Source organism: Mastacembelus armatus, chromosome 16 (assembly GCF_900324485.2).
Source record: "Mastacembelus armatus chromosome 16, fMasArm1.2, whole genome shotgun sequence".
Classification (NCBI taxonomy): domain Eukaryota; kingdom Metazoa; phylum Chordata; class Actinopteri; order Synbranchiformes; family Mastacembelidae; genus Mastacembelus; species Mastacembelus armatus.
The window spans coordinates 15,272,182-15,297,719 of NC_046648.1; the positions used below are offsets into that span (position 1 = coordinate 15,272,182).

At 37.8% G+C, this 25,538-nt stretch overlaps 2 protein-coding genes across 9 annotated transcripts; both read left to right on the forward strand.

The window, feature by feature from the left end:
* The first annotated feature begins 1,963 nt into the window (after positions 1-1,963).
* On the forward strand, positions 1,964-18,782 carry rorc (RAR-related orphan receptor C). 8 transcript variants are annotated; one of them, XM_026317053.1, is made up of 13 exons: positions 1,964-2,255; positions 2,340-2,460; positions 6,796-6,825; positions 14,258-14,343; positions 14,816-14,957; positions 15,039-15,395; positions 15,488-15,589; positions 15,668-15,789; positions 16,187-16,319; positions 16,419-16,526; positions 16,631-16,741; positions 17,109-17,218; positions 17,345-18,782. In XM_026317053.1, exons 2-13 carry the CDS (start codon positions 2,418-2,420, stop codon positions 17,510-17,512), a joined length of 1,512 nt encoding a protein of 503 aa, XP_026172838.1. In that variant the 5' UTR covers positions 1,964-2,255; positions 2,340-2,417; the 3' UTR covers positions 17,513-18,782. The 8 variants fall into 8 exon arrangements, with proteins under 8 accessions (XP_026172838.1, XP_026172839.1, XP_026172840.1 ...); XM_026317054.1 differs by having other exon boundaries at positions 2,366-2,460; XM_026317055.1 differs by having other exon boundaries at positions 2,370-2,460.
* Positions 18,783-20,156: 1,374 nt separating this feature from the next.
* On the forward strand, positions 20,157-25,476 carry ecm1b (extracellular matrix protein 1b). Its single transcript, XM_026317060.2, has 11 exons — positions 20,157-20,385; positions 21,079-21,135; positions 21,327-21,380; positions 21,575-21,616; positions 21,719-21,754; positions 21,865-22,142; positions 22,702-22,907; positions 23,764-24,001; positions 24,091-24,290; positions 24,574-24,661; positions 24,838-25,476. The coding sequence occupies exons 1-11, from the start codon at positions 20,316-20,318 to the stop codon at positions 25,015-25,017; spliced, it is 1,449 nt and encodes a 482-aa protein (XP_026172845.1). The 5' UTR covers positions 20,157-20,315; the 3' UTR covers positions 25,018-25,476.
* Positions 25,477-25,538: the final 62 nt, after the last annotated feature.

The window sequence follows — 25,538 nt, forward strand, 5'->3', positions numbered from 1 at the left end:
AACATCTCTGCCCAGGAGAATACAGACGTAGGAACAGCTAAGATACTGGCCAGGACTGTCAAATTCCCAGCTTCCTGTAGAGGACCTGAGTTGAAGGGGATCAATAGTCTTATCTATTTTAATATGCAGCTGTTTTTGCCAAAATACTACCCACTTAGCCAACAACAAGTAGGGTTTAATATTTAAAACTTACCTAACCTCTCACAGCACAGTCATGCCCTTAATTTTTCATTAACTGTGACAATTCATTTTGATGGATTCAAGCAAAATATAAAATACGGCTTTAAAATGTATATGCTGTCTTATTAATGTTTGATGAAGTCCACTTATGTATTTGACATAAAGCTATTAATAATCTTTGACATTCATAAACAGTTTTTTATATGAAATACTGTAAATGTGCAAGAAACTCACTGAAATAATATGACTGTTACAAAGTAAGTTCCTATTTCATCCATCATTAAGTGTTGACTGAGTGAAGAATTGAGTAAAGAAATTGATTAGCAGTATATGGTCCTGCACAAATATGACTGCATTTACCTTCAGTTCTCATGCAGTTTGGTCTGGTTTGTGGTTTCTGAGTGTATCGACTCATCACAGTACAGGCCTGGTGGTCTTCTGAGGGCCCCTCACACTTTAACCTCAGAGAGGTGCAGATGGAAAAGCTACCTTAGTTTCTAAAACCTTTTTGGTTCGTATATGTTTTGGGTGGCGGATACAGGATACCAGCAGTTTTTTTTTTTTTTTTTTTTTGTTTCCCCTGAAGCGTCATGTGGTCAAGTTTGGCTTGAGGAAACTGGTGGCGGGTGGGGGACAGAGCAGGACCAGTTGTTTTCAGTTAAAACCACTGCAACAACCCCAGTCCACTGTACCACTTCCAGGTTTGACTTTACTTTGGATATAAGCCTAAAAGTAGCAAATCTTAATATCTTGTTTAACTTATCTTTAACAACAAATCCTGCTACATTTCCTGTTTAAAGCCTCTTTACTGTGAAGATGTACTAGTGTTTTGATTCTTGACGTTCTGATAACATGTAATTAAGGCAGTTATTATTATTCAAAATAACTATAGCTCAACTAGGACATAGACCCCTGATCAGACACTTAAGTAAACGTAAAATACCACAGGATGATTTTTTTTCTTCTCCAGCTTCCAGATAAATGTGCTGGAGTTATTTAACAGTTCGGTATTTGCTTCTGAAATGTTGTAGCATATACTCAAGTAGACTCTCAAAACTACAAGGAAAGCTCCACTAACCACTGCCATTCAGTAATTTAGTTCAATTATTATTGTATATAAAGAAAAAGATGAACTTATATGATGTATTGAAACTAATTAACCCAACAGTTTACTAAATGGTTTAGAATGGCTTCACCTCCACCTCAAAACTCCCACAGGCCCATTTTTCGGATTTGAGGAGGCCTACTTGTACTTTGATCCTTTAAGTACATTTCACTAATAATACTGTACTTACTTTTACCTAAGTAGTAATAGTTTTTACAGCATGGTATTGCTATCTGATCTGAATCCTTATTCCAGCACTGCCCATGCTGAAGCCCATGCAAACATCATCCTGCAGTATGTGAGTCTGGGCCCAGTGTTAGTGGAGCATTTGCTACAATGATGTAAACCGAGAAGACATATTGATTATTCATCGTTTTCCATGTCTGTAGTTGTTAAACTCCTGCTTCAATTAAAACGACGCATTACACAGGCTGCTATTATTACAGAACCATCTGCACATGGTGCAAGTATCAGTCCTGCAGGTTGGTCTAACAAGCTACTGCAATTCCCAACAAATGAAGAGAGCGTTTTACTAACAGGCCAAACCTGCATTGGACTTTATTTTCTTGATTAGTGTGGCGGAAATTTCTGGCAACAACATGAGATTATATTTCTCAACTGAGCACTACAAAGCAAAACCCGATCCGCTGCTATTACGTAACAGTCGGTGACATAACTCTCTCCAGCCTGGGACGGTCAGGGCGCGCAGAGAGCGCAAGGAGGGAAAAGGGGGTTCTGGCGCACGACTTGTGTACGGCCGGCCCGTCCAGCTGCAGTCGCTCCTCTCTGCTGCTGCCTCTGGGGGGGACTTCAGTTATTTCAAAACAACCACATAACAGAAGGCTGACAGGGAGAGTGCAGTAAGATGACAGCCGAGTTGTGAGAGCCGCTGTAAGGACAGGAAGGAGGCGAGATGGCAGTGCATGCTTTGAAATGCCTGCGTCGGCCCGGGCGCTAGAACAAACAACAGGTAGTATGAGCCGGAGTTTTCTTACACTGCCCTCTTACATTGCAAATAGCAGCAGGTGGGGTTTAAAACCGACTGACTTGGCAGGCCTCTGTGGTTTATGTGCGTGCGAGAGAGGTGAGTGTATGAGTGTGTGGGGCCACCCAGGGTTTCGACAGGAGTGTTATGGAATATGAAGAGCCCCCTGCTGACAACCCCATCAAAAGAGGTAAGAGAATCCACCGCTGAGGTTTTGCAATGATTGCATTTAAACTGATGTTTTTTTTTTGTGAGTCTTCACACAGTGTAGGCCTAAGTCTTGCTTTCATATCCCAGCATGCCATACTGTGTGCGCTCTCACCTATGCAATACCCTTCATCACTCACTCATTCTGCTCATCTTTCCTCCACCAGCTGATTTTATTTCTCCGTTTGTGTCTTCCCAGTTTCAGTGTTCTCTATTATGTTCTTTATTTCCACTCTCATCCTTCTTTACCCCAGTAACCCTCTACATCCTTTTTACCGGGGTGTGGTTAAGGTGCTGTGAGTGGGTAAGAATGGCAGTAAGCTGGAGTAATCCTTAGGGATTAGCTCTTATTTTTGCCTCTGTTTTTGGTCAATGCTTTTCTATTCTAAGCCAGCTAAAAGTGAAATACTGACAGTCATTGGATATAATACACCTCGACCCTCTACCACAGAAACGCACTGCACACCTTTGCTACTGCTCTCATGGGGTGGCGACACAGTTTGATGCTGCACCAAGAACAGCCATTTGAACAAAACTGCTGCTCATAGCACACAGTTAGTATGAAGTGTAGAAGAACATGTCTTTTTATTACAGATGTGAAAGATGAATTTTTATCCTTTGGTCATCACCAAAGTTAAATAATGCTCCTTTCAAAGTCCTGCATTTTATATTTTGCTAAAAAGAATAGCTCATAATGCCAGTAATCCTGATATGTTTAAACAATGAAATTCCTGTCACTTCTCAAAGCAGGTCTTAAGAAAATCTGAACAAATTCCAAAACAATTTCCTGTATACTCCAAATAACCTAGAAACCTCATTTTCAATTGGTTCTAGTTGGGAATGTTTTCTAAAGATGTAACTGATGAAAACTGTTAAGTGTTAAGATTATTTTGTCTTATGTTTTGTGATGTTTTCTGTAATGCTGGCTGTACACCAAATGACTCCTGAGGAATAATAAAGTTACCTTGAACCTTGAACTGTAAACAGCATGGTTTACTTGGAAACTAATGTAGGTATAAGTAAGTCAGTATCTACAGTACTTATAGTGTACCTCTTTTTAAAGTGATGCTTTCCTTAAATAAAGCATTTTAATACTAATATGCAATGAAGTGAAGAATATATATATATATATATATATATATACAAGGGTAATTCAAAGTATCTTTGTTAAGTCATCCACTGGCAGCAGTTTAATCATTTTACCTGAAATGTCATCAAGAAAGCAACACCTGACAAAGAAAATCTTAGTGTTACAGTATACCAGGTAGTGGAACTGGTGTAATGTTGTTTTAATATGGTTAAAGTGGAGTTTCAGTGTGGTTCATACAGATTTTCATACTGCTGAGATGGCTCTTCTTAAGCTGTTGAGTGTCTTGGTTTTAGTGGCTGCTGTGGGTGTCTTCTCATTTTCTCGAGCAATGTGTTTGTATCTCTGGTACTGCTCCACATTTTGTTTCTCTTACATGCTTGCAGGGTGAAAATATGCTTCTGTTCATTATTGGATTCAGACTGTATGGTGTCCCTCAGGGATTGATTGTGGGTCTGATTCATCTCTCCATATACTGTGTATGTAGTAATTTGTGAACCTAATGTCAGTGTTTGATGTCACAGCAGTGACATCAAACACGTTTTGTTATGCTGTTAAATTAAATAAAACATTGTTCCCCCAATGTAGCTTCACTTTAAAGATGAGCAATGGAAGATTAATTTCGATTTACATTGATATTTGTTTTGTTTTTTGTGGATCACTGCTGAGCTAGATCTCAGACGTTTTTATGTTTTGTGAGCCCAAAATCCTCAGACAGCTCTTATAGCATAATAGATTGCACTTTGTTTGTGCTAAATGCACCTGACTTGTCTTAAATGGTATTCAGTATATCTTTTTTTTCATGTTTTATTGTTTATATTATGTAAATTAATTTCTTACAACCAGAAAAATCATATTTGCCTCCTTATTTTTTTTTGTTTCACTGTATAAATGCTGTAATGAGAACTTTGTAATAATTATGACAACATAATAATATAGTTTATCAGGTTGTAATATATTTTAAGTTTTATTATCAATTCCTTGCCAAAAGTTGGGCTCTCTTTGAGTTCAGTGGTTGTCAGTGATGTTATGTAATGTAGCAGCTGTCACTTTAACATTCAGTAGATGTCGGAGTGTAGAGACGTGAGTGAGATTTTGACTGAGTGGTGTTGATGTTTGCATCTCAGTAGTCACCGGGGTCATGCACAGGCTGTGTGTGTGGCTTTATGGCCTGGCTGACAGGTGTGTCTCGCTAAATGTGTGCTCTGTCACATTTAGTTTATACTTTAGCAGATGTTGTTGATTGCATTAGATTCTTTTTTTCCACCACTTACCACTGACCACAACTGTTTATTCCGCTCCACATAGAGATCACTTTAATAAATTTAAATCTGTAATAGCATATTACATGAACAGTGACTTAGCTCTTAGCTGTTTCCGGTTATTTCAAATTATTTAACCCAGCTCATTTTTGATGATCAAAGTATGTGAATCAAAGCTTTAACCTTTTTATTATGGATGAAGTAATTTGGTCATCAGTTTAAGAAAATTACTTATGTATATTGTAGGAAAGGGGTTGTTGTGCATTTATATTACTGATTGATAAAAAGGACAGCTTTAACACTGTTGGCTAAAACCATATTAATGCCGTACTTGCATAATTGTTCAACATATTGACCATAGCCCATAAGCTTCGGGGGCCGTTGTCGCATTAAAAACTCATAAAAATGCATTGTACCAATTTTGTAAAATATGTATTTACTGCATTTAGTTCTGAACAGATTCTTTTTAAGTATTATTGCATTTTTATCTTTTTTTTAACCTTTTGTTCAGCAATCAGCTTTGATCAGTTGAAATTGCTTTACATTTTCCGTGTGTGCGTGCACTGCTCTGCTTTCATTCCATGCGTTCTGCTTATGAAGCAAAACTGATTTGATGAGGGTAGGAAAACAGTGTCAACCACAGAGGGCCTGATCTGGCGCCAGACAAAGACCGGCTAGCGCTACATCTTCCATTGATACTTATCTCACCTGCCTTCAAACCTCTCTGTCTGTCACATACACAACCCCATAAATAAACCTTGGTTGAGAACTGATCCTCCACACTTTTACACACACTCACTGAAATTCAAACTTTCTCACAATTGTGGTCAAACAGGTAGACAAAAAAGAGGACCTATTGCTTCACAGACACCCACCTTCCTCTGCCTTTAGCTCCTGTGTGCGTACGTGTGCTGAAGAGTCACACAAACTCAACATAGACACACACCAATGCAAATAGGAATCCACTAATTTTACCTCGCTGCTATCACTTATGCTCCTTAGTTATGCTTATTTGTATGTTAAAACACACACATACACTCGCTTACACACACACACACACACACACACACACACACACACAAAGGAGTGCATTTGGCAAAGCCTGTACCAAATTACCAAGGACCAAGGATTTTTTGATGAGGAGTTTGAATCTGTATCAACCACAGTATAACTTCAATCCTAAGGGTGAAACTGTCATGCCAGTTTCAGTGAAACCCCTGATTAGAAGTGGTATTTATTTTTTTGAGTTTGGCGTAGATATTAGAGTATCACAGTAGCTGCCACTTTTGAAAGTATTCTATTCCCATGCAGGCTACTGTGCTACTGATCAGGTTTCAATAATAGAAAAAAAAAATTAATATTTTCTACTTATGTCAGAAATAGCAACACAGTGCAATGCTCTATTAATAGTAATGGCCTTGCATTGAAATTACGTCTTAACTAGCAGAAGTAATTGCAACCAAATGTGCTTAAAGTTCAATCAAAAATGAAAGTTCTCATTATGCATCATTGCCCCATGTTACTGTTATATAACATCACTATTACTGATGCATTAACATAAAAGGGGTTCTGTCATGTTGTAGTTGACGCAGGTGGTGCTAATTTTAACTATTCTTATGCTGGTTTATGCTGTAACTCAATTTGTCAGCTAGATCTAGTTGAATATAAAGTGGTATAAAATGCAAATAATCAAGTGAAGTATGTGCTTTAATTGTAAAATTGTAGTTAAGTACATTGCTTCAAAGTAAATGTAGCTAGTTATTTTGGCATGTTTTGCATTGTAATAGTTCAAATGAAAAAGCTTAATTCTGGCTTGGCATTTAGACAGACATTAGCTTTACTTTATGTGAAAAGCTTACTTGTATACTGCATTTTGTGAAATATTCACCTTTTGTAGTACAACGTTTAGTAAAAGTTAAATTTACAGTTAAGTTTTGATTCACTAACAGCATTTTGTTGTCTGCCTCAGGAGGAGCCATGTCCAAGAAGACTCATTTGAGTAAGTTATCTGCAAAAATACTTAATTTCTCTGTTAATGTGTGTGTGTGTGTGTTTGTGTGTCTGCATGTGGTAATGACATTGCTTGTGTTTGTGCTAGATATTTGTGCATGCGTTGTGGTTAACTTCATAGTTACTGAACATACAACATTGCACCTGTACAGCAACTCACACACACATTGTGGTGATGCTAGAGTTGAGCCATCAGTGTGTGTGCTGTGTGTTGCACCTGTGCTGCCCCCATCTCATACACACACACACAGTGATGAAAATATCAACACTATGGCTTTGGCACTTTGGCATCTGAAGGCAGATGACAGCGATAACATCTTGTCTTTTTTTAACTTCTTTGGTTTAACACTTTCTGCCACAACTTTAGCACACCTGGGTGTGTTATCAAGTGCGGAGACGATATGTTTAACACACAACCAGTCTTTATGTTAGGTGGTGTGATGATAAATAAAGTGGGAAAAAATAATGATAATTTTATTCACCGTTGCTTGTGAGGGAGTACACGTTTATGTAAAATCAGGTTTTGGCTTTTCTGTAGGCGTGAAGCAGGGTTTAATGGTCATTTGATGTGTGCGTCATTCGGGGCCAGATGAGAGGTTACTGAGGAGCACAGTGATGGATTGTAACTAAGCACCTTTACTTAAGTACTCCACTTAAGTATAGTTTTGAGATTCTTGTGTTTCACTTTAATAGTTCCGTTATCTGCTATATTCTTCTTTTGCTTTGCTACAACTCACGTATTGTACTAAATTTATCTGGCAGATATAGTTGCAAAGCAAAACATATGACACTCTTTTACAGATTAAACCACAAAACACCACAAGAAAAAGATCTGAATGCTTCTTCTATTGTTGCAAAAACTCTGCAAACTAAAATATTAATAATCTAGACAGTTGTGTGTAGAAAAACATTGCTGCAAGAACAAATAAAGGATTCCTTAACTGATGAATTCATGTATGTTAAGTATCAATAAGACCTCTTGAACAAAATTGAAGTCACAAAGTGGCAGTAAATGTAATCTAACTGTACTGAAATGTTTCTGTAACTTACATGTTTTTTTCTGCCTCAGCCAATTATTCCTGTTGAAAGTTGTTTGATTTAAGTTCTCTAGGAGAGTCTTAAAGTTGTCAGATGCTACAAAACAAATTTTTTGATATGTGGTATAGAGCGAGGGTGTGAACGATATCAACAAAGGTATAAGGAAAAAGTACCTTTAGAAAAAACGCCAAGCTAGGGGACAGTCCCCCTTTTTCTTTGTCTCCTCTCTCTCTCTTGCTCACATACACACACACACTCACACGCTAACAAGGAAGGTAAGGCGGTGACAGACACTCAAAAGTCTGAATATGTGAACTGAAGCTGCAGTGAGCACCCAAGCAGGCTTGGTAAAGGACGAATAAAAAAGAAGACAGACTAGGTGGTGAGAAAAAAGTGTGTGAGAAGAAAGACTATTATTGGACAAAGTGAGAAAAAGTGAGTTTGTGAAAGTGGGACAAACATCTGAGACAAGTGGAGGAGTGAGGATGATGCGAGGTAGGGATGAAGATCTTTGGTGTGTCTGTATGACTGTGTCTGTGTGTGGGGGCAGTGCAATGAAAGATATTTTATCATTTTGATCAGTTACATGCTTTTTGGTCATAGTTTCTCTCCAACCCAGCTTTATTGTATAATTTACGATTATTAAAAGTGATAATATGAGTTCAACCTGATAGTTCTGTCGGTGCAGGAGATGATTAACTAGTCCTAATAATGACACATACAGTTTTTTTAAATAGCTGTGTCTTTTCAGCTTTTGTCCAGTTGTATTTATTTTCACTCCATCCTGTTGCTCAATTAAGCTTTTTGTTCAGGTTCCCACTTTTAGTTTTTAGTTTTAGCGCTTTAGGATGTAACACTTGGCTGAACAGTTCAAATGGCTCTGAATTCACACCAGTTCCCTCATGTCAAGATAACTAAATGCTTAATTTAACCTACATCCTTAATAGACCAAAAGATCATTTTTGTAGCCCAGTAACAGTTCGTACACAACACACACACACACACACACACACACACACACACACACACACACACACACACACACACACACACTCACACATATGTACGTACAGTTTATAGTGCACTATATGAGGACTGATTGAACCTCTTGTTTTGAAATTGTATTGGTTCTCTCCCATTCACATGGATATATGTCTTTCAGTTTTATGTTTTGCTAAAATGACTCATTTTTGAGCTCTCTTTGATGGATTTAAGATTTGAATCACGTCTCAGATATTTCTACCGTCTCTCACTCCCACATAGATACTGCATTGCAGGTAAGGAAATGAGCTGATTTTATAGGGTGAGAATGATGCAGTAGCTTGTATAACAACTTTTTAAAACCAATTAAGATATGTTGTGAGTTGATATGCATGTTAAATTTTATTTCCCTAGTGTGTGTTTTTTTCATAGTAAGTAATTATAATTAACAAATGAATCCGATTAAACCCCAGACACCATGCTATTACAGCTTTGATGCTGCAACCCTTTTTGCAGATACTTCTACTGAATTTTAACCGATATAATATTGAAAGAGACAGGAAACCAGGATGTTTCAAAAACTCAGTGCATGAGTTTGAATGGACTGACTCCACACACACAATAGATAGGATTCAGAGGCCATGATGATTTTACTGTGAAAATGAAAATGATAATAAATTTGATTTCTTAGACACAATGAGACAATTAATAGAATAAAAAGGATGTGGAGGAAAAATACAGAGGCAAATTATAAGAAATAATCTGCAAGTTGTTGAGACACTTTGTCATTTGCAACCGGCACACATGCGTATAGATGCACACACACACAGATTCGCAGCTGCTTGTGAGATGGCGCCTAGATGTAGCATATCTCGTTCTGCAGCTGTGTGTGGATGCTGCATGTATGAAGGAGAGAGAAGGAGGCTCCCATTGCTAAAAATATAACTTAGTATTTTTCTTTCTTAACCACAGCTGAAAGACAGTTAATTATCTAATGCTCTGGTGCAACTTGCTAACAGTGGGCTTAACATGGTCACAATTTGCACACGCACACATTTCATATGGCTTTGTTGTTGTATTTGGGGGATTCCTGTGTAGATTCTTATACAGTTTCTTTATCAGAAAGGATTTCCTTGTTCCTTTGGGTGCAGAAACCTGCATAGCACTTCCAAAGCAGCAAAAGCGGTTGGCTTTAGATCAAAGTGAACATGAAAAGTGCAGGTGACACATTCCCCCTCAAAATATGGTAAATGAAATACAGCAGTTGAGCTGATTCATACCCTTTTCTATTGTCAAAACATTACCACTTTTAGACACCCCTAAACTCAGTCTGAACTTCAAAGTTAAATATGGTAAGTGTGACGCTAATTGATGTTCATGTAGGGCTTTGATTAAGTGTAGTTTTTCTCACATAATGTGCTGTGGGTAATTTTTCCCCATGTTACTGTGTTCAAACAGTGAATGAAACTCAGTAGTGAAGCAGTAATCACATTTATGTGACAACCAGGACATTTGATTGTAAAAGATATACCTGCAGTTGCCTGTAAAATTAAATTAGCTAAATTACCCCAATTTGTTGTGACAATAACTTTTATTTTACATGACGATAAATATGTTTCTTGTTTGTTTCTTTAATTTCTTCCTTTTTCTAATTTTGTTAAAGAAACTTAAATATATTTTACAGTTATTAGAAGTGGCTGCAGTCCTTAAATATGGTTTCTTGTAAAGGAAATTCATTCTGTCAAACAAATTTCAGTGATGTTACAGTAGGTTAGAATAAACTTTAGAGTTTTACAGATTGCGTTCTTTGGGCGGTGGGACTGATAAATTTAAAATTGGATTTACCGTGTTATTCACTTTATTTTCATATTCAAATACTTGATAAAAGCATTCATTTTGAATATTTTTATATAAGCTATAGTATTGTTACCCCCTGCATAGCAAAATTGATTCAATAGCAAGTGACAATGACCCAAATAATTTATGATAAATGATAAAAACAGTTCAAATATTTTAAATATCTTGCCTCATTATGATACTAAATTCCAGCCTTTTAAGTATAATTCATTTGAATTATAAAATAGGATCTAAATCGAAATGTTTTATTATTAATTAATGATGATAAATAGAATTTATAAAAATAATTTAAAATTACCTTACATAGGCTCTGAAAATTAACTCTAAACTGTTTGTTTGTCGGTTTGTGTGTATACAAACCTTGTTTGCACTCTTACTTGCATATGCACCAAAGGTAAGCTTCCGTCAGAGGAAAGTTGAGGTTTTTTGTCCGTTTACAGTGCAAAGAACAGACTGCTGACACCATGATTTCAGACAAACAATGGCAATTTGTATTGTGCACCCCCCTAAATGCCCACCACACATACACACGTGCACACACATGCACACACACTCACACTCACTGAGCCTCATGCAAATGTGGTGTGAGTACTGAATAAACTCTTTCTAGATTGCATTCTAGACATCAAGTTTTTCCTTTGGTTTTTCTTGTTTTACCTAGATTCCTCGGTGTACGGCACCCATATTATATATATATATATATATATATATATATATATATATATATATATATATATATTTAAATATATATATTATTTTGATATTATTTTGACTGACAAACCAGAATATTTCCACCACTGTACTCAAACCTGTTCTCTTTTTAATGTCACGCAACACATCATGCATTTAATTTAGGATGCACATGAACAACGTGAACCAACTGCTTTGCTTAAAAATTTTCGGTGTGGTACAGTTTTGTGTGGTGTGTTTATGGTTGGTTTCACACACTACAGTGTTCTTGGAATGCAGTGTAAAACATTCATGGTTCTTAAAGAGATACTGACAATTGTGACATAATGCAACTAAATTGCTGCCTAGATAGCAAAATAAATCTTCATTTTACATAAGATGCAGAGAAGTACAGATGTTGTTACAGATGTTACTGGGTTAGGCTGAGCTGTGGAGCAGTCCTGCCACATGAGAGTAAACCAAGCGTCAAAATTTATTCATTTGCCAGTATCCATGTATGTCTATGTATTTGTAACATAGAACAAGCAGTTGTTTTCAGCCAAATTGCATGCAAGACCACAAGCCCATCTTAGGTTACTGAAAAAGACACTAGTTAAAGAAATAACGGCAGTTTAGTTCTTTTTCAGTATTTTTATCTCTCTCTCTCTCTCTCTCTCACACACACACACACACACACACACACACACCCACTAGAGATGCTGGGTTTGATTGGTCAAAGCCTGTGTCTGGAGATAACAAGCAGAGACCAAAAAATGCTCTCTGAATATAGATCCAGTGTTTAACTGGTGATAAATCCATTTACATTACAAAGCCAGGTTAGAAATTCTTTTTTGCAGGTGTTTTCTTTTAGTTTGCCACCAAAAAAGTGACGATTTAACTTAAGTGTGCTTTACACAAAGGGAATCTGCTGTGTGTGTAGTGTATTATGTCAGTTCAGTTTAGAATTATCAGAACTATGATTGCACGGAAAGTTGTAGCTTTGGATTGCCGTGTCTTTGTGTGTATGTGTGTGAACAGTGAAAGGTTGTGGGTCACAGTGGATTTCCTGTTGTTTGAGGTTGACAATCAGAACTGAAATAGCAAATAGAAAAAAAAACAGAGACCACTGATGTTGTCTCTATCTATTCTGGATAACTAAGAAAAATAATCATAGTCACAGCTCAATAGTTTTATTTTACTAAAGTGATGATATTTTGCATTTAAAGATAAAATGTTGAATCGAGTGTCTTATTTAAATAAAAGCATCTGTTTTCCTTTCAAAAGAAAGTGAAATGATCTCTTCCTTATGATCTTATGATCTCTTGAAGTAATCACCTTTATTAGTAGCAGCTGCAGTCAGTGTGCAGTTGTGCAGTGATTATTTCTGCTTTATCCTCCATGTTTGTACTCACGTGTATTATTACATATTAATTTTACTGGCTGACCTCCTCAGGAGCCTTTAGGTGATCCCTGTGGCACCAGATAAAGAGGGCACACACTGACACACTAACACACACTTGCGAAAAAACTTTGACACAGTTATGCACGGAAACACAAATACTACTGTATATAAGCACCAACAAGAGGTTGCAGAAAACAATCACAACTTCAGCGCATTGTGGAAGGAAGAGCGAAGATGACAGGAATAGATAATATGCATAGGTTATTTAAGCCCTAGAAAAAAGAAAGACACACGCCATATGTTGTGCTCTCTTTATGTTTATCATCATTCATTGTTACTATAAATATCTTATGTAACAAGAATAGACAGTCCTATATAATTTTATTAGAGATATGTTTCCTTGCACATACTGTTCAGAGCTGTCAAGACAACATTTGGTACTTCTGACAAAAATCAACATTTGACAAAAGGATGATGAGTGTGAGATTTTACAGAGATCAGGGGCATGGGGGGAGGTTATAGGGGGATGGCCGTTACTGGCAGTGATGAAGGAGAGAGTGCATTACTGGCAGCTGTGTCCTTTATGAGCGAGACAGAGAAGGATTTACAAAGAAAGAAATGACATGAAAGAGGGACAGTCAGAGTGAAAGAGAAGTCAGTCAACCACTTAAAAAGACTCTGAGGTTGACACCTTCATATTCTCCGCCTTTCTCCATTTGCAAATATTCCACGTCCTCAGAAGACACTCTCCTCATCATATTTGATGTTATTTTGTTCAATGTATTATTAAGGGGAGAGGTGTGTGAGAGGAAAATACCTTTGGTTTACTCTGGTCACATAACAATTGATAGATGTTTAAGGGGAAGTACAGCATAAAACGTTCTCACAGTAGGAATTATTTTCCAGTTTACTCCTTGGGGTAAAAATATGCAGTGTCATTAAGGTGCTATTTGGCATATTGTACTTATACAGCAACAACCTGTATACTGTTGAGGTTCAGATTAATGCCTGTACAACATAAGCAGACCTTTGATATTTATGGTAAAATCTATTCTTTTTCGAATTATACTGTGCTGTAATGTGTTTTTGAGTGTATGAATTAAGGAATCACAGGTTATGAGTTAATATTACAGTAAACATGGGACTGATTAATCTACAGTTTGATTTCTCCAGTTTTTATGTTTTTCTTTGTAATTTTTCAATATTTCATTACTTATTTTGAACTGTGTCCTGGTTTTCATGACTTGCTCAGCTGCTTTAGATTTAAAACTTAAGAATAGTTTTGCTACTGAATCCAATACTTTTACTTGTCTTATTTGTTTGCATGATTAGCCCATTGTTTGACATTCATGGCTCAGTAGTGTTGTCCCTGTTAGTTTATTTTCTACTATTTCATCATCATCATCATCATCATCATCATCATTATTAAAATATTATTATTATTAAAATGGCTTTTGTCTCCCTGTTTGTTCAGCCCAGATTGAAGTTATCCCATGCAAGATCTGTGGTGATAAGTCCTCTGGAGTGCATTATGGAGTCATCACGTGTGAGGGCTGCAAGGTAAGGTGACACCATCAGACACACACATGCATATGACTTTGAGGGATACAGATTTGATGTCTCTCCAGTATTTTTTGGCTGGGTGCAGTTTCTTCTTTGAGCTTCACTGTGGCTCCAGCTTCATTTGAACAGACACATCTGAGACTCATATGAGTTTTTTCATCTCACTCTCAGCAGGAAAGCAGAGAAGCTTAAGTCCCCAAATATGGAACAAATTCTTTAACAATTATAGCCTATTGCAAATATTAAATTGCTAAAGATGTGTAGAAATAGTGCTTCCATCAGATAGGTTCTTCATCAACATCATCAACACTGAAAAATATTAATTCAACTGTAAATCATAAATGTCTTGGTCACAACTTAAAGAAACTAAGAAACTGTCTAGTTAAATAATGTTCGGTGTTATGTGTTAATGTAAAAAAAAATGACTGAAATATTTTATCAAATTTTTGTAACCCAAATGCTGCCTCAGGGATTTTTCCGGCGCAGCCAGCTGCCAACTGTGTCCTACTCCTGCTCCAGGCAGAGTAACTGTCAGATCGACCGGGCCAGCCGTAACCGTTGCCAACACTGCCGTCTGCAGAAGTGCTTGGCACAGGGCATGAGCAGAGATGGTGAGGCACAAGCAGCCACTGAGCCACAGACAGAATCACTTGAATCATAGTGTTTACTTGTTTATGTTTTGTCCTTCTCAGCGGTGAAGTTTGGGCGGATGTCCAAACGTCAGCGGGATTCTCTGATTGCTGAAGTGGAGCGGCACCGACAGCAACAGCAGCAACAGCAGCAGCTTCAGGGAGACACCCAGTCTGTGTTGTCCTACCCCACTAAAGCCCGTCAAGACCGCACCCCCCAAGTCCTTCAGCCCATGGCCTCGGCCTACTCCTTCGCAGGGGAGGCCGATCTGCTGTCCTACACCACTGATGTTCACCCTTACCTTGTGTGCTCCCCGAACGAGTCGCAGGTGACAGGGATGATCTACCGAGGCTCCGGTGTCTCTTCCACATCTCGATCCCAGGGTAGGGGGGACAACAGTGGACACCTTGATGTAAGAGGTGAGGCATTGCTGTGTAAGCACACTTTACCACGTGCACTCCCCTCCATCCACCTCTCCTTATTTCTTACTCTGCCATATTCTTCAAACCAGGATTTGATTCCAGACAGACACCTCATGATCTGATGCCTATTCATCCCTACAACCATTTGGAGGATCCTTACAGCCTCTATCCTCACTCTCTGCGAAACATAGGTGAGCAATTAAAGTGGGATTATGTACATGTAACTATGTTGTATTTGTAATATTCATAGCTCTCTTTTTTTTTTCCAGATGAACTGTGTGCCAGCATTGTGCGTTCCCACAGAGAGACCAGCCAGTGCAGAGTGGAGGACCTGCAGGCTCTTCGATGGAAACTGTTCAGCAGAGAGGAGATTCAGGCCTACCAGAACAAAGTACATCAAAATTTCCTGCTCTTTTACATCATCCTCTAAATCTCTTTTATTTGGGTTCTCAGACTCTGGTTTGCATTTTTATGATCTTAGTCAGAGTCTCAAAACAAAACATCCCATTTCAGATGGAAACTTGTTTGATCATTTCCTCCCACCTCTTCTTCCTCTTTGATCCGACAGAAAGCTTACTTTTAAATTAAAGTTAATGTTTTTTTTTCTTTATATTCTAAAAAAAAAATTAGCAGAGCATATGTTTTATTTTTTATAACATAGTAAATTAAAAGATAAAATATAGAAACTTTTTGTTACATCAAAACAATGAGCAGGAGATGGTTGGCGTGTGAAGTTGAGTTTGTATGGGTTAGGTGAAATTTTGAGCCATTTTTTTCCTCTGTCCTAGTCAGTGGATGAGATGTGGCAGCACTGTGCCATTCGACTGACTGATGCTGTACAGTATGTGGTGGAGTTTGCAAAACACATCCCAGGTTTCCGTATCCTCAGCCAGAATGACCAAATTGCGCTTCTTAAGATGGGTGAGTTTCTAAAATGTTTGAATCTCTAATATTCTCTTGTCTTTTTGGCCCATATTTTAACCAATTCACTTTATTCCTTTGTCCCCTTTTCTCACCCAGGCTCCATGGAGGTGGTTCTGGTCAGGATGAGTCGACTCTTCAACACAGAGAACAACACTGTTTTTTTTGATGGGAAATTTGCTGGAACTGAAGTTTTCAAGTCTTTAGGTGAGGATTTTACTAATGTTCAAAAGCCATTTATGAAACGAGCATTAGTGCATGAATGTGGTGTTTTATCAAGGTTCTGTGGTGTTTTTTTTTTTTTTTTGCAGCATGTGGTGATTTAATCACAGCAGTGTTTGACTTTGCTCATGGCATGTGTGCTTTAAAGCTTACTGAGCAGCAGATTGCTCTCTTCAGCGCTCTGGTGCTTATCAACGCAGGTAAGATAAGATCTGGCCATCACTCACATTGTGCTTTGTTCTTTAGTTCTGAAACTTCAAAAGTGGTGATGGTTTGATACCAGGTGGATAAAAATGTATTTCTCACCCATACAACATCATACAACATCCCATATATGGAACTATTAATTAATTTTCGGAAGTTCATTTTTCTATCCGTTTTCCTCCAGGACTTGCCTAGTCTATGTTTATAAATTTACATTGATAATTATATATTCCTAAGTCTACCATGGTCATCTTTCAGCTCAAAAACATAAAAATAAAGCATAATTTATTAATTTTAGTACAAAATTAGATAAAGACATATTTTAATCAGTCCTTCCTTTTTTATTTTTATTTTTCTTTGCAGACCGTCCATGTCTAGAGGACAGAGGTCGAGTTCAGCGAGTTCAAAGAAGTGTGGAGTTAGGACTCACACACATTTTACACCGAGATAACCAAGACAGTTTAATGCACAAGGTACATGTCTCTTTGGCTAAAAGCTGAATTAAAGCCTTGCATATTACCTCTTGCATCTACATGAATGTGCATAAATATTCCTCACTGTATCCGAAATGGATGAATGTGTCTGTATGCTTCCTACAGCTGTACCAGAGGATGGCAGTGTTGCGCTCATTGTGCGGTCTGCACATGGAGAAGCTCCGCTGGTTCAGTCAGCGATATCCACTCACTGCTCACTCCCTGTTCCCACCACTTTACAAGGAGCTGTTTGCCTCTGAGGCGGAGCTGCTGCCAGGGCCCACACACTGCTGATTCACTAGAATATGCACAAACATCCATATGAATTATTTTAAGTCTAATCATCTATTTTTGTCAGAATCTATTTTTCTAATAATGAAAATAAATTAGAAAAGCACAGTTATAGTAGTGTCCAAAATTACATGACTTCCAACAGAACCTTTAAAGGGGTTTTGTTAGCCGTTAATTTCAGTATTTTGATAGCTTAAAGCTATTTTGATTATTCCAGGGAAATATGTTATTTGTAGTTCTTTGTACTGTGTCTGAATACATTGTCAGTAGATACAGGATTCATTTTCTCTCAGGATGTGCTACAGTGTTTCTGTCACATGTTATGAGATGGAGGTTCAAAAAGGTAGGACACTGGGCATTTTCAACTACAATTTAAAAGTGGTAATGCACCAAGATCTGTACAAAAAGTCAAATTAACCTCCAACAGGTTAAACAACAAGAAAACAAGAAAACAATAATAACATATACAACATTTCACAATCCACTCCACTGTCTAGTCATGTGCACACTATGTATTTTCACAGCATCTTTACCCTGCCCGACCCTGTTCAGCTTGGTAGTAATGGCAAGCATTAGTTTAAGCAATTTAGATCCATCTCACTCTCAAAATATGGATTTTGGCTGCAGCATTTAATACAAATATAAAGGCCCTATAGCAGCAGTTCAGGGACGGTGCAGTCCACTTGGGCAAGTTATGAAAGTCTCTCTGAGTGTCGTATTGCAATACTGCATACATGCTGCAATCAAGAGTGACTACCAGTTGTTCCCTTTTCCTTCAGTTAAATTTCAGTGTCAAGGGAGTACTCTATTAAATACACCATGAAAATCCCTGACTTTTTGTATCTGTATGTCCCAAGACAAGTGTTTCTCTTCAGGTTAGTGTTGCCACAGGTTTACGAATAAACCCTACAATGTAGTGATACCTCTAAAATGTTATCCTCCGTGTTTGAATAACTCCTCAAAGGTTTTTATATTTTTCAAACTTAGAAAAAAATGTTGCATTAAATGTAGAAACGACTTTCAATTAAACATGGAGATACAGTAGGTCTCTTTCACTGAGTGCAAACCTTTGCTTTTTCTGATTATCTTGCATATTGTTTTGTTTTCTCTACATATCTGAAAAAAGCCACAATAAAAGAGGAAATGGTGAGAGGTTTCAGCATTAAGCACTGTATATCCGGATGTAGACCTCTCGGTTCCTGGAACTGCTGAGATTATTATACCAACAATTCCATGTAAATCATCTAATAAACTGCTGAGGCTATGACACCAAGTGGCTGTGATAACTTTATTTGTCTATTTCACAAGTGAAAAGCAGTGTAATATAAAAACATAGACATGCAGAAGAAAGATTAGAAGCATAAGAAAAGCACTGTATTCATAACAACTGAGCTGCAGCTGACTCATTTAACACAAAAAATACTAGTCACTGTGCATGATGCCTTAGTACACTCTGGCATTAGCCTGTGGAGGATTGTCATCTGGTTGTCATAGAAAAAAACAAGTTAAACAGAAGCAAAGTCAAAAATTATGAGTCAGCTGGATGTGGTAAGTATGACTTTCCTGCAAAAAACCACAATCATTTTATTTTAAATGCACCTCTGCTCAGGCTACAAAGCTGGTTTTATCTCTTGGTGTGTGAGTTTTGGCTAAAACACAACTTTATGAACAACTTTCATATACACTGATTTTTGCTTTCACACTTCAGATTGGTTCTTTATTCTCATGTTGAATCTAGAACAACCAAGGTACAACTATTTGTGTGGATGCCTTTCTTTGTTTTGTTTTCTGACTTTGAGCTTGATATATTCTGTGTATGAGCTCAAAACACTGTGGTATGTGGTATGCAAAACAAAGGTGGGATAATGCTTCCAGTTTAAACGGTGGAAACTCAAACTACAGTCTTCAGCTGCACAGAGAGCTCTTATCTGGTCCGATTGTTTTTTTTTTTTTTTTTTAATGAACATGGCAGAAGGGATTGTTGTTCTTGTGTATTTAAAGGGGAATGTTGCTGAATTTACAAGTCTCAGTTTACTCATCACAGAATCTAAATCTGATTTTGGGGCACAGAGTCTGAAAGTAGGCATTTACCAGGCAGAGGGTTTAAGAAAAATGTGCAACTGAATTGCTTTGTAGTGCAAAATGAAGGTTATTTACAAGAATTGTGACTGACAGTTTTTCATGACATGTCAAGTTAGTATGCTGGCTTCAAGGCCAAGTAAACAACTGATAATCCTCCTTCACAAAGTTCCCCATAACCTTGATGAACAGGGCAGAGTCATTTCTTATTTCTTATATTTAGTTATTTTCCAAAATTGATGTTGGCCATCAATGCTCACAAATATGTTTAATTTACAGAGCAGACTGTTTACTGTTTATAAGGGCTATAAGAAACATTGCCATACAAAACAATCATAATAATTAACTTTCAGTTACTTATGTTACACAATCCCACAGTGCAGTGGATCACTCCTCAGAGCCGTGTGTTTATTAGAGCTGCATGAAGCCAAAACAACAAAAACTTTACAATATGTTCACACTAGTTCAGGCTCATCGACCTTTCCCAGGATTTGAACAGATCAAGATGACTCATCTGTAAAAAATCCCTCCCTCCCTGTTTTCCCTCCCTCCCTGAAACCTCACCATTAAAGCCTGGGTACTGGCAGGTCTCGGGCTCACACAAGACGAACGGCAGCTTGTGTTGGACCAGATAACGGGCCTGTGTGTGTGCGCTGCCCCTCTAAGCGTGTTTTTCCTCAGTCACAGCGGGACGAACAGAACCGGACAGACACGGAACGACTCTGCAATGGCCTCGACTTGGGCTTTAATCTGCTCCATCGCATTTGTCTCCGTTTTACTGAGCTCTTCATTCAGTGGTTGGTGCTATTATTTTTCTCCTTTTTATTCTTGATTCAATGCCAAAAAATGTTGTTCGCTTCTTGGTCGGGCTCCATTTTTGTTCGCGTAAGTTTGTTTCTCCTGTAAACATACTGACATCATTCCTGCAGCAAACAGGCTGTAAAGTACTTTCAAACACGCCTTTTCAGATATGTCAAGTAGTTAAAAGAAAACTAAATACAGTTACTCTACTACTTTACCTAAGTTTCATGTACTTTATTTAAATCCTAGTACTTCATCTCAACTACATTTCAGAGACGAATACTGTACTTATTGCTACATTTATTTGATAGGTAAAGCTACTTTGTAGAGATTTTTTTTGTGCATGAGATAAAACATTGTTAAACTAAAAAAACTTTGCATACACAATATCAGTTTACAGAATAATGAAAAAGCTGAATTTTAAACAGCCCAAACATTAAAATCAGTAATATTACATAGAATATTGGATAACACAACACTTACAGATGGTGTCCTGGGTGCATGTTATTTTTGCTTTTTCTGATGTGTGTACCACTGTGGAGTTGCTGTTATTACGTTTGAACACAGTCTGAATGTGTCTTTCATCACTGGTTGTCTCTTAATATAATGTGTTTAGTAAAAGACAATATAGAGTTATACAACTTTGTCTGGCTTACTGTGTCTCTTTGTGTGTCTACAATTTTTTCCAGATGATTACGGCGTTGAGCAGCGTGAGGTCATCCCTGACTTTGATAAAATCATGCAAGGTGTGTGTGTTCACATACTAATGTAGTATCTTGTCAGGGACCAATCAGAAAGTCAGATGTCTAGAGTGGCATTTCGCCATCTAGGTGATGACTATATTTAAGTTCAAGTGCAGAAATGCAATACGAACTTAGGTCTTTTTATCTGTCTGGGGCCTTGATACATTGCTTTAAAATCAATATTTATCCTTCAGAGGAGCAGACGCCAATGCTGCAGAGCGAGATCGACTGGACTGTGCTCCTCAAGGGTACTGTTTATCTTCCTTAACATTTAATATGAACTTGTTTTGACAGAACTACATAGCTGCATGAGTACTTGAACCATGTTGCTTTGGGTGCTCAGGCTTGTCTGCCAACGTTATTCTATTTAGGCCATCAATGAATCTTAATCTTACACCCAATGGTATCATAAAGTCTTCATTTGTTTTCTCTATTTTTGTAGAACTAGTTATGTCTACACCAGAGGTCCCCTTAACTAACAAAGGTAAGCTAGTATCTGTCTGTCAATCCATCAAATCCTGTCCAAAAAGATCTCCATTATGTAATAAAAAGAAAAGCACTAATAAAACTACCTTTATTCTATCAGGGGGGTCCAGACCAAAAGTCTTAACACCAAGAGGACGTATGTATTTCTTTTCCTCTCTCTCTTTTGAGTTTTCATTTACTTTGTCAATGCCAGTAGCAAGTAACATGTCATTCTCACCCTGTGTCATTCTCACCCTTTCCTTTAAGGACAACCAGGATTTGGCCCTCGTTTCTTTGGTGGTGCTCCCATGGCTTATCCTGTCCAGTTTCCCCTTGGCCGCCCGACTGCTGACAATCTCCAGGCCATATGTCTCCATGGAGACCATCGTCCTCGCTACCCAGCCTCCTACTTTCCTGCCTCTGGTTTTAGTTCGCAGTTCAGAAAGGGCAGGGCCGTCAATAACGCAGAGTTCTGGTTTAGCACATGCTGCGAGGGTAACCAGACGTGGGAGAGGGACGTGACAATGTGTTGCGCCACACAGGCAGTGAGTATTCAAAACAGCTTTTATAGTTAATTCAGCAATTTCTTACTCTGTTTGAATGTGAACTGACTTTATGATGTCCAGCATGTTTTTATCCTAATTCTGCTGCTCTGGATTCTTCAAAGTTGTTTGTAATATTTTTGCTTTCAAAACATAAATTCAATAAGCAATGGCACGTAACACAAACACACTATATATTATGCATTTTTTATGTTTTTTTTTTTATTGGACTAGGTATTTAAAAAGCCACAAAACATTATTCACATCGCACAGATGATGGCACTTGAATTTTTGAAATGCAAGTTGAAGGCCTTGGGCACTTCCAGTATATGTTAGCCAGTAGTCAGACATAACAGACAGGCCATGGAATGAGCACCAGTGCAGCTGTTTTAGAGCAAGCAATAATAAACCCATCGCATCATAGTTTAGTGTGTAAAGAATTACCTAAAGCCTCTTTGCTATCATGTTTTATTAAGTTATTTTTTAAGTGTTCATCATGCTGAGTGTATCAAAGGATTAGACTGATACACCCTGACTGTTGTTATTTCTGTCTCTACTACAGTGGGAGCTCTCAATCAAGGCCTACTGTAAGGAGGAATTTTCAATAAAGACTTCACATTATCACTGCTGCAAACTAATGAACAGAAACCGGCTAAACTGCTTCCACAACAATGCTCCAAATCCAAACTATGAACCAACAGAGGAGATCCCGGTGGCACCGCTTCCCTCTACCAACAAATTCAACTTTGACCCTAACACTTGTCAAAGGTATGCAGGAAAAAAATGAAATGAGCATAAAGAATATGTTTGGCAATACTAATGAAATCCAATGAAAACCAAAAATAAACGGATCCTACTAAAAAGTATTGTCTAGCATATTCCTGTGTTCCATAGAGCAATTGTTGTTCAAAAACTATTAAACACATCTCAATGAGCCACACCATTGCAGTAATTGACATGTTTCTTCATTGCCAGAAACACTGACACTGTAGCTCTTTTTGAGTCATTTGCACATACAGTTCCCAGGTGCTCTAAGTGGAATATCATATGTATATTAAACCACAGGCTGCAGCAGATCCCAGTGACCCTAGTTAGGAATAAGCGGGTATAGATAATAGATTGATGGATATTAAACCACAGCTAAAAACACATCAAATGCTCTATTTACTATTGTTGGAATAGCATTTCCTACACACTACACTGTCCAACTGTTTTAGTGAATTCCATCAACTGATGTGTTTATGATCCACTTTAAAATATAAACATCATCAGCTGGGACTGGGACTAAACTGAGGGACAGACTAAGGAGACATTTAGAAAATAGCTTTGTTATAAATAAGCAAAGGTCCATGTTGGTGAGTGTCACTTTAGTTGGCAGTTGGCAGGTCATCTAAATCTTGCTTTTTGCTTAATGAGCCAGGTCTATAAGCATCCTAATGCAATGTTGGCTTTCATCTTTTCAGGGGATTTGATGACAGTAAGGTAAAAGTAGACACAAGGGAAAAAAGTGATTGAAAGAGAAATTACTGGGTGGGCTGTCGAGGGACTTCATATTTCAAAACACACTTTATTTTAAATGCATTTTAGAGGCTGAAGAAGGTCACATTTGTCTCATACGTTACAGGACTCCATACATTACTTCCCAGAAAACTGACATCAACTTTCCTCCTGGACGACCCACTGCAGATACCATTGAATCACTGTGTCTCCACCAGCACTTACGCCCACTCTATAATGTGATGTGCCTGCGAGGTTTAGGGTACAAATTGCTGTCCCGCCAGGCAAAGACCATTAATCGTATGGAAAAGGGATTCAAACGTTGCTGCAAAAAGCAGGATGTGCTCAGCTGTGCTGATCAGAACGTAAAGCAAAAATCTTACAAGCATAAATATTTTGCCTAATGTAGAAATGTTTGATACCTTTTCATTTTCTTTCTCTTTTTGTGTTTTAGTGGCGTGAGGAGCTTAACAGGTTTTGCTTGGATGAGAATGGTGGAAGGGTGGATTTCCAGTGCTGTTCGAGTGATGAGGCAAATGATCGATACAGCTGTTTCCAACACATTTCTCCAGAGCCACAGTACAATATGACTACTGCTACTGAAGAGCTCTCACTTATCAAAATCTGTGAGACTCATAACATTATCGAGAGGAAGTAAGACAACACTTCCTACATTTTTCATTAGATCTATTTTCCTTTCTCTCCTCCCCTGGTGTTTCTGTTCATCTACTTCTTTTGATGCTTTTAGAAATTTCTTCTGCCACAAAATACAAATAAATCGCAGGCTGCCCAACACACCAAAATATCTGTTCTGGGAATGTGCTGGCACCACTTTTTCATTAGTATATTCTGTGTCATCAATATTGTCATGGATCTGTCAATAATCTGTGAGCTATGTCTAGTTAGAAACATATTTGACTGTGTGATTGCCTTTTAGGTTCACAGTTGGCTTTCCAATCAAGAGCTTGGTGGATCAATGCTGCCCCCTGCCTGAACAAGACAAAACCATCTGTTTTTCACAAAAGGTGAGTTAAGAGACATCAAAGTGAGTTGTTGGGTGTGAGTTGTTAGAAAGTCTAGTAAGATAAAATTTGGAATGGGAATGTTGTGGATGGAATATTTGAAAATGAATATTTAAACTCCAAATTTAGGTTTTCTAATGCCATTAACATTTGCCTGGACTTTTTCTCTATGAAATCAGCTTAAGAAAATGTCAGGGACCCTATGTACATCAAGCAAGACATCTCCTTCAATTGTCCACCGCTGTTGCCAGAGGACACAAGAGACTGGACAGTGTGTCTCTAAAATTCTCACAGATGCCATCACCAAAGCAAGCAGTTTCTTACCCCAAAAGAAGAAGAAAAAGTGCCCAATCTCCTAAACCCTTATGGCCTTTTATCGCTGACCCTGCAGGTAAAAGCTATTCAGGGACATTCAGTGACATTCAGGCTAAGCAGGCAGCAGAGGGGGCTCCAGTCACTGAACATGATCATTCATTCCAACACAAATCAAACTTAGAAGCGTGTAAAGTGAAAACACAATTCATATTTTTCATGAAAATTTAGCTCCATTTACTGCCAGTGTTATTTGCTGTCAGCTGAGATCACATGAGAAGCATTGCTGTCACAAGAGTAGATTTATAAACGACCAAATATAGTTTAAGTATGGCTGGTCACTGTTCAACTATTTTTATGTGCTGCTTTTTACATAGCTGATTATGGTTGCATTTTCTTAGTTCATTTGGAGCTACCAGTTTGGTTGTGTCCTTTTTATATATTTTTATAGCTAAGATCATATCCACACCTCTAATAATAAACTCAAAATTGAAAGGTTAAACATTTACCTTGTGTGTTTACTCTATCCTACAGTGCATGAAAAATTGTTCCTGTAAGATTAACCAGA